Source organism: Excalfactoria chinensis, chromosome 1 (genome assembly GCF_039878825.1).
Source record: "Excalfactoria chinensis isolate bCotChi1 chromosome 1, bCotChi1.hap2, whole genome shotgun sequence".
Classification (NCBI taxonomy): Eukaryota; Metazoa; Chordata; class Aves; order Galliformes; family Phasianidae; genus Excalfactoria; species Excalfactoria chinensis.
Genome location: NC_092825.1, coordinates 173,931,997 through 173,941,548, shown reverse-complemented (window position 1 = coordinate 173,941,548; position 9,552 = coordinate 173,931,997). Strand labels below are relative to the sequence as shown.

The window sequence follows — 9,552 nt, the reverse complement described above, 5'->3', positions numbered from 1 at the left end:
TTGCTGTGTTCTTGAGCAACATGAAATAGCTGTTAGAAATACCTATTAAGCAACTGCTGTTTAGTGTGTATCCAAAGCAGCTATTACACTGTGTTGAAATTTCCCATTGTGGAACATACTGTTATTTCAGTGCCTTGAAGTTCTTACTTCTATGCAACTGGACTGTGGGAGAGAAAAGCATTTCTCATAAGGTGTCTTGGATAATTCATGAAATAGAAGAAAATAATAGCTGAAAGTAGCACACAGGTCTCTTGATCATCTTGAGGTGGGTGAATCACAACAGCTGTGACACCTGTTCCCATCTTGCTTGGCTAGCAGGTGGGGTTTTGCTCCTTACTGAACGGGGGGTGGCAGTGCAGCTCCCAGCCTGATGCAGGTCTTGCATCTGACTGCAGTGAAGCTGTTTTGACTCTTGGCAGCACATCAAGCCTCACTCAAAATCTGATGTAGGTATGAAACAAATTGATCTGTATACTTCACTGTTTTCAACCTAAACTGATAAATCCGCATGGAGCAGTGGCTGTTTGCCAAAGAAGCACTTCATTACCAAATAATCACTTTGGAGCTATTAAGTTGTCGTGTTTGCAGGATTTCTTTCCTTCTGGGGCAAAAAGAAGGGTGCAGAGGGATCATTTATCTTGTTTCAGAAGTGTGAGCACATTATGAGCACAGAAAGTTGTTTAGACTTTCAGGCTTGGCTGTTAGTAACAATGCCACGTGGTTAGGAGCCTGCAGAGTGCCTTCAAAGAGTGGAAAACAGGCTGATAGGACCTCTAAATTGAGAGACAGACTTGGAGCTCTTAGCAGTGCGTCTTTAAACACGAGATGGATACGATAATAGAGGACTAAGAACTTTATACTTGATGACCAAAGCAATCTTGTGAACTTGGGCGTCTCTAATTACAGTAGAAATGCGAAATGCATTGATTTCTTTGATCACTTGGAATCTTCTAAATATCTTCTAACTGCTTTTGCTGCAGTTTTGCATGCAGTTTGTTACTGTGTGTTGTCATTGAATATTCTTTGAATCCCCCCTTGTTCCTCTAGGTTATCACTACCTAAAAGCATCAATAACCAAGGCTGGGTAGATGATGTTGCTGTATCTTTCACCAAGCTGAAAGCTCAAACTATGAATCATAGAATTATAGAACACCTTGGGTTGGAAGGGACCTCAAGGATCATGAAGCTCCAACCCCCCTGCTGCAGGCAGGGCCACCAACCTCCATATCTAATACTAGACCAGGCTGCCCAGAGCTCCAACCAACCTGGCCTTGAACACCGCCAGGGATGGGGCATCCACAGCCTCAGCTTAGCCTAGTCACTTCATGTTTAAGTTCTAATACTTGGGAATTAATAAACAGAAAGAGATATACAGGAAAAGTGTTCTGGACGCTTCAAGAATGCCTCTCAGAGTGCTTCAAACTTAAAGAAGTTAAAGGGAACACTTTCAGCTTCTGTGTCACCAAAGTTTAATTCACTCAGACAGGCAGAGGACTGGCAATACGTACTTAGTGTGAAGAACTGGTACCAAATGTTCCTTTGCTGAGCTGTGTTTTATATCTGGGATTTTCATTTATTTTTCAGTTTCTTGCTTCCTGAATGCAGGAAGGAGCAACCAGACGAATCTAACACCTGAATTCCTGAGTGGGTGTGAGGCCCTCTGCACTGCAAATGGCCTGTTCAGAAAAGTCAGCCCCAGACTGAATCGTTTTGTTCCAAGTGCTTTGGAAAAAGCCTTTCTGGTTCCTATCTGCACTGTTATGCACTTATAGGAAATGCTTTGTTTTTATGGATCAAACCTGCGGTACCTCAGCTGCTGAGAACAGCTGTCCTTGAGAAGAGGGGAACTGTCACCCCAGAGAGGCAGTGGATGCCCATCCATGCCTGGAGACAGTAAAGGTCAGACCGGATTGGGGCTCTGAGAACCTCATCGAGCTGTAGGCGTCCCTGTTCACTGCAGGGGAGTTGGACCAGGTGGCCTTGAAAGGTCCCCTCCAACTCAAACAATTCTATGACTCTATGACTTGTAAAAGCTTTACGAGGCAAGTGAGCTGAAGTGTGGAAGAGGCAGCAGCAGCAGCAAAGCTCAAAAATCCACGTGGTATCTGTAGACACAGACTAGCCCTCAGCCTCTTAAGTTTTCAGTGTTTTGCCACTCCACTGGTGTGGGGTCAGTTTTTTATCCTCCATTTCAGGCAGCATCACCTTCAGTGTCTGTGCTCAGTTCCTTGTTCGACAGCCTTTCTTAGTAAAGTCATAAAATGTGTGTTTATGTCCCTGGGCAGTGTAAACAGTTGGAAGCACAGGCAGTGGAACTTTGACCATCTTGGCATTATTTCAATGTCAGTTTTGACTGAGAGAGAATTACAGTTCGTGTTCAGAGCTTCGGGAAATTCCTTATGACTGCAAGTAGCAGCACATGCATAATAAATAGGAAGAAATCCTTGCGGTTAATTTTGTCATGTAATATTGTAATTAGACATTGAATTTATGTAGGTCTATCGTAATGGCCGTTCTGTCTTGCTGTAGCCAAAATGCAAGTGTCCTTCAGGAACACTATCATTTCCTTACAGGTAGATATTATTGATTGCTTGTTTTTAGGAGTGGCAGAGGCTGTAGATTTTATTAGTTAGCCACAAAAATGTGTTTGTGCTCAGCCATGAACACGAACTCTGACTAGCAGAGCCCCAAACCTAACAGGTCAAAACAACTCCATCAGACACTGCTGATTTCAGGTCCTATGAGCTCTGTAAGTCAGGAATTTTCTATGGTAGTCACAAATACTTTACCTGTTAGGTTCCTTCTTGCTTTCCTTGCCAATGCTTTCTCCTGAGGTAGAGTCATTTTTGTTATGAGAGAGTCCTTGGCTAACACTCAATGGTTTCCAATTCAATTTCTTCAGTTGTACTTGCTGCAAATGAAAGGATGAAATTATTGATTGGGAAATGGATGGGAAGGTCAGCATTCCAAAATTAACAACTCCATGTTAATAGCCGAGACATTTTTAATATTAACTCCATATCACTCATCTAGAATTTGGCTTTAAGTACCTCTTTTCAAAGTATTTGACCACATAATAAGTCCCTCAAAACCTTGAATGTGACACTCGTTGTTGAGTACAAGACTAAAAGCACTATGAAAAGTGAAACAAAGTCCACAGGGCTCCATGACTTCCAAAGGAAGGCTCTCCCAAGACATAAAGTCATTGGATCCTGTTCTGGATGAGGACAGAGCAAGTCTCCAGAAGTGTAGCATTCCTGAGGCCTGCCCAGGAGTGCACTGAATCAGAATGTAAAGAACACTCTCGCTGCATAGGAACATTGGATTCAGCTGGAGGAAGGAGAGCCTTTACCCACACTCTGTTTTCTGGCATGGTAAGAACGTTCTCAGTAGCTACAGAAGCTCACGAGCTGCGTGTCCACTGTGAAAAAACAGCAGCAGCTAACAATGTAAGGAAATGTTCTATGGGTCCTGATATAAAGTGTAAGGTAGGTGTCCTGCGGATCTTAATTCAGTGCCTATTATTAAGTTGCCTGCACTAGTAAAGAGTCACAGGATGACCTAGCCAAGCCCTTCCAGTTTTGTTTGTCAGTGCTTCACACCTTTACAGCTCAAACCCTGAGTGAGTTTCTCAGATGTCTCAGAATTCAGATTGGAAAAACGTGTATCTATCTTGGCTGCATTCTTAGATACCTGTTAGCTTATGTGTCTTCTTCTGGAATAGGTACAGGGATTTGTTACACAGCCACATGAAGCAGATCAAAATGGCGGATACCGCAGCAAGAAATGCAAAGAGCACCGCCACGAAATGTAAATCTTCATAGATAATCTCTGCAAAGAGGGCAGAAATGCATGATGTTACAGATCTGCTTATGAACAGGTTAGTGTTTAAACACAGGGTAAGGCTAAGAACTCCCACGAGGTTCATACCGTAAACATTGAGTATGATGGTGCCGTAGGTGTTGGTTCCGTACTCCTCCGTGACTGTGATAAAATAGTAGCCAGCATCTCTCATGCCCACGTTCAGAAGCTGTATAGAGCCATTTTCAAATGTAGTCACTCTGTCCTTATAGCCGGTGGAGATGTTGATGTAACTCCCACTTTTCCACTCCACAATCTTGGTGGTGCCCCAGCTCGATACATGTTTCCACTCCACAGTGGCAATGCCTCTACAGGAGTACTCAACAGAGAGGAGGATATTTTGTGCCACGGTTGCATTAATGTTGGGCTGCGGGACAATTAAGGACACCCCTCCAGGAGCTGAAAGACAAAAAGGGCAATGAGTGCAGGAGGGATGCAGCAGTTGTGTGTCCTGGGCAGGGTGGGACCTCGTGGGAGGGCAATTCATTCTATCCTAGTGGTCTGGTTTAGGACAGGAGTTTCTCTCTCTGTTGACCATAGTAGGAATGCACACGCCTAACTCAAGACTAAATACGTGTTTTATTTGGTTGTAGTCAGGAGAAATGTTTCTATCTTACAAGTAACAGCTTGTTTTTTTTCAGTGTTTGGAGGAACCAGTTTGGAAGGGTCTTTCTGGGAAGGAATTGTGACACTTTCTGGAAGCTTTTGATTATCTCAAATGGAGAAATGGAATCACATCATGTTCTCATAAACCTCATCCTTAATGCATTTTATCATGTATGGGAGAAGTAGGTGCTGCATTTTCTTCATAAGCTCTCAAGGCCCTGCAGCCCATCACCTCCTCAGAGGTAAATGAACTGTCTTTTGTGAACAGTCCAAAGCTCCATTTCTCCTACTTCCCCAAAGTGGGTATATTTCACAGTAATGTATTTTCAACTCAATTGCCAGGCACTTAACATACAAACAAAACAGGGATGGCCTTTATGATTTCCAAAGTCAATTACGATGTTCCAGTTTACGGGGACTTCAGACAGACCAAGTCAGCCTAATGCCCCCACTAAAATGACAACAAACATTCTGAAGAAATACAAAGCCTGGTTTATTGACCTCATACCATGGATCAAGAGTGATGCTTTTGTGTTCACCGGTACCTGACTTGCCCTTGAAGTTCTAGGTTTAAAATGGAGATCTGAATTGCCATGACCCAAGTAAGCTATTTTATCAACTAATCATCCCCCCAAAGCAAGAACTGTAGCAAGCTTAAATGTGTGAAGACTTGGCAAGGAGTTCATTGCGTTTGCAGGATGAGAGGGACACAGCAGGCTGCTGGAGATGGCGTGTAGGCTTTAAATCAGGAATAATGTGTTAGCGGTGTTTGACAGAACAGCTACATCAGGACAGTCAGCTACCTGCCAGTGCAGATAAATCCCATATCATCAGAGGGACCTTGTTGCTGTTTTGCACCAACGTCCAGGCAAAAAATGGATACGGAGAAATAATTACCACATACTTCCCACTAATGTGATTATGGAGCTGTTTATAACTGCTAGATGGAATGGATCGTTTTGTTTAATGTGTAACTGCAATAATCCTACTTGCATGAGGGCTTTCCTGCATGAGGATTTGGAAGAGCACCAAACATGTGAGTTTCAAATGGCACACGTAGTTTTTGAGTTAATGGCATGTTAGTGACACTTGGTGAGAGGCTCAAATTGGGTTTTCTGCTTGCAGAAATCAAACCAGACCGAAGGCAGATAAAGCACAGGGGCAGCCTTTTCCTGCTTCATCTCACCCGCTCTCATGACCTGGGCACAGCCTGACTGCTACTGCTGAGCTGGGAGCAGCGCTGGGACATCAGCTCTTCCCACCACACGACTGCTGGGATTCTCCCTTTGTAGGTTCTCCCTGTGCTCACACTGCCTGCTGCCCCCCCACAGCCCCGTGGCATCCTTGGCCAGGCTGTGCTCGTTTCCAGTCTGTCTTCAGCAGAGACAGAGCAGACCCATGGAAAGGGCTTTGTGACAAAGAGAGCGGATGGGAACTTCTGGTAACCGCTGCAAATTGCTCTGATTGTTTTCTGTTCCCTACGTTTATTTAAAGTCCTCTTGCTCTGTTTTTGGCTAGAGCTGAGCCAGCAGTCTCCTCACAGTGCCTTCTAATGCTGTGATAAAGGCAATTCTTTTGAATATACGACGGCAAGGCAAATGTTAAAAAGATACCTCCTTCCACTGAACTGTCTGCAAATACCTGAGCTCCCCATGCAGCCAAACACAGCAAAGCAAGATGTAAACACGGACAAATATTCGTGACATGCGGTCCTCCTGGGTCACCTGAACCGGTTGGATCTCAAGCGAGCCGCTGCAGCCCGTAGTGCAAACATCGCACCCAGCGCCCGTATGCGAACACGACGCAGCCGTCGGCCCCGTGCCGGCCAAGGGCGATGGGTACCCACGGTGCATGCAGGAGGAGGAGCGAAGGGGAGCGGGCACACTTACTCTGCAGAGCCCAGCCGGCCGCCAGGCAGAGGGTGACGGTCCCCACGATGGCACCGCGTCTCCGACAGCCCCGCAAAGGTCTCATCGGAGAGCGGCCGCGGTGCCGGCATTGACCCCGCCGGGCGGGGCCCGCGAGAACGGGCTGCAGGGCCTCTTCCTCGCTGCTCTCCCTCCTCTTCCTCCCCCGCTGCGCCTTCCCCGCGCCTCTCCCCGCTGCCCCGATACGGCCGCGGGATGCAATTGGCCGCCAAGGGAACCGCGTGGCAGAGCCCGAGCTGGAAGGGGATCTCCCTGACTGGAGGTTGTGGCCAGGTGGGGGTCGGCTCTGCTCGCACGTAACAGCGATAGGACGAGAGGGAACGGCCTTAAGTTGCGCCGGGGGAGGCTCGGGTTGGGCATTAGGGAACAGTTCCGTAACATTTCTTCTCTGCAAGAGCGGTGAGGGACCGGCACGGGCTGTTACGGACGGGGTGGAGTCACCGCCCCTGGAGGTGCGCAGGAACCGTGGAGATGCGGCGATGAGGGACGTGGGCATGGGGGGGAGGGGGGGGACTGGGGTTGGACATGGTGATCTTAGAGGTATTTTCCAACCTTAAAGATTGTATGACCGACAAGGATGGTCGAGTCCGGCTGGCTGTACCTGGGGTCAACCCAGACTGTTCAGTCTGCAGATGAGGAGGTTCGGGGGATCTCAGTGATGTCTATAAGTACCTGTGGGGTGAGTGCGAAGGGGGCAGAGCCAGGCTCTTGTCAGTGGTGCCCAGTGTCAGGACAGGAGGTGATGGGCACAAACTGGAACACGAGGGGTTCCCTTCAAACAGCAGGAGCAGTTCTGTGCTGAGCAGGTGGAACAGTGGCACATGTTGACCGCAGGCTGTGGGGTCTCCTCCTTGGAGATCTACCAAAGCTGTCTGGACATGGCCCTGGGCACCCTGCTCTGGAGCAGGGGTTGGAGCAGATGGACCCAGAAGGCCCCAGCCTCAGCCATCCTGTGATTCTTTGAACAGCCTCATACTGATAAAGATGAGAGAGGGCACCTCTGTCCACAGGGACAGACACAATCTCAGGTGACTGTACTGGGAAATGAGTGTGTTCCCATCACTCCATGTCCAGCATTACTGATTTTCCCTCTCCCCTTCAATTACCTCCTATAAGAAGTCCCCAGAAATGCTTGTCATCCCTTCAGAAAAGCTCAGGGAAACAGGGTTGGAAAACATGCAAGTGCCCCAATCCTGAGAATGGATCCTTGCTTAGAAATCACTACCAGGTGCCATATGTATCCCCTGACTGATGCAAGGGTCACAGACAGCTCCTGCAGGAGCACAGCCCCAGTCCAGGAGGCAGCACGGTCAAGCTCTTTGCTCAGTCCTTGACTAGAGGGGATGCAACCTGCATGAACTCCAGGGCTCAGCTTTTATTCACAATGCAGTAAATTCTCCAGCTTTTAGACACCTGGTACGTCCCTGAATGCTCAAGCAAGGGATATCAGGTGAGGGCACAAGGGAAGAAGAGGTCAGTGAGAGCTCTGTACAAGTTTTGCAGCCTGCACAGCCATGGTGCTGGCATGACTGAGGGTCCAGCTCCACATTCTCTGCACAGAGCCCACAAAATACCGTCTCTCCATCCCATCTGTGTGAGCTGCTCCTGTGGTTTCTTCTTCTCTTGATCAAGCCAGCATTGTGCTTGTGCTGGAAATGACATTACAGCAAAATACAGTGGGGTCCTTCCCCCAGGAGAGCCCCATTAGCAAATTCCTTCCTGACCCCATTTCTTCATGGCAGTTTTATTCCTCAAAGCATTAAAGGTCTCGTGGCGATGTGACTTTATGCCGTTATCCCTATTCATTTCTCTAAGCCCTTATTAAATTATTTTTGGGCTCTTGGCTCAATGAGCCGTTTTGGCAGCGTAACATATGGGGCAAGAGCTCATATAAAATGGATTTAACTGTGAGTAATTTAAAAGGTATCACACTGGTTCCATTGATTTAATCTGTTCTATTGATGACAGGGGGCAGCCATGACATTGAAATCCAGATCACGAGCGCTTCCCAGATAGAGGTAGTTTTGGCTTTGTAGCATACAGCAAGTGTTCGGTCTTGGGATAGGAAATGGGTGCTTGTTTTCAGCATCAATGATTAACAGCAAAGACATTTTTGTTCCTTCTTTTTAGAGGGAAAATTATTGGACATCGAAGTAAGGAAAAAACAACCAAGCGAAACCAACCAACCAAACCTGTGCGTCCAGAAATACCCTGCAGCACACGAGAAAATACTCAGTATTAAGGAAGTGTTTAATCAGATTCCAGACCATAGGGCTGCTGCTGGGGACGTGGGGCAAGGAGCAAACAGCCTGGTGGCTCCTGCCCCAATTCCTTGTGGGGTCTCTCAAGATTCAGCTCAGCAGCTCGTAGGATTTACTGCCTTTAAAGTCATCGCTTGTGCCAAATTCTACAGCAAACCCTGTGTGTGGAGGAGTTTTCCTGTCTCAGTATCCCTCATCCCCGTGAGCTGGATGGCTGGAGGAGCTCTGCAGTGCCTGGTGGGAGGGGCCAACCTGATGTGTGCCCACCTACAGGCTGAATCCCAAACAGCAGGGCATTGAGGCTGCAGCACCCCTCCTGTGAAGAAAGGCTGAGGGAGCTGGGCTTGGTCAGTCTGGAGAAGAGAGGGCTCCGGGGACACTTCAGTGTGACCTTCCAGTACTTGAAGGGAGCTTACAAGCAGGAAGGAGAACAACTTTCTATGTGATCTGATAGTGACAGGACAAGGGGAAATGGCTTTAAACTAAAAGAGGAGAAGCTTATGTTTAAAGTTATGAAGAAATTCTGTACTAAGAAGACAGTGAGACCCTGGCACTGCTGCCCAGAGAGCTGTGGTGCCCCATCCCTGGAGGTGCCCAAGGCCAGGTTGGATGGGCCCTGGGCAGCCTGAGTTGGTGGGGGGCAACCAGCCCATGGCAGGGGTTGGGGCTGGGTGGGCTGTGAGGTCCCTTCCAACTGGAACCTTTCTATCGTTCTGTGAGTTTACTGCATGAGAAGCATCGCCTAAAGGCTCTGAGGGCTTTAGAAAGGCCATCCATGCCCTCAGCAGTGTCTGAATGTGGTGCTTCCTGGCCCAGGGCACCAACTGTTTGACTTCAAGGAGTTCATATAATGGCTATGTTTCTGATTAATATCTAACGTATCTAAAATACTCTAA

At 47.6% G+C, this 9,552-nt stretch overlaps 1 protein-coding gene across 1 annotated transcript; it reads right to left on the bottom strand.

Moving 5' to 3' along the window:
* Positions 1-34: 34 nt before the first annotated feature.
* Positions 35-6,806, bottom strand: VSTM5 (V-set and transmembrane domain containing 5). The gene is made up of 5 exons (XM_072326802.1): positions 6,357-6,806; positions 3,931-4,260; positions 3,694-3,831; positions 2,790-2,911; positions 35-162 (listed from the first exon to the last, which is right to left on the bottom strand). Exons 1-4 carry the CDS (start codon positions 6,439-6,441, stop codon positions 2,868-2,870), a joined length of 597 nt encoding a protein of 198 aa, XP_072182903.1. The 5' UTR covers positions 6,442-6,806; the 3' UTR covers positions 35-162; positions 2,790-2,867.
* Positions 6,807-9,552: the final 2,746 nt, after the last annotated feature.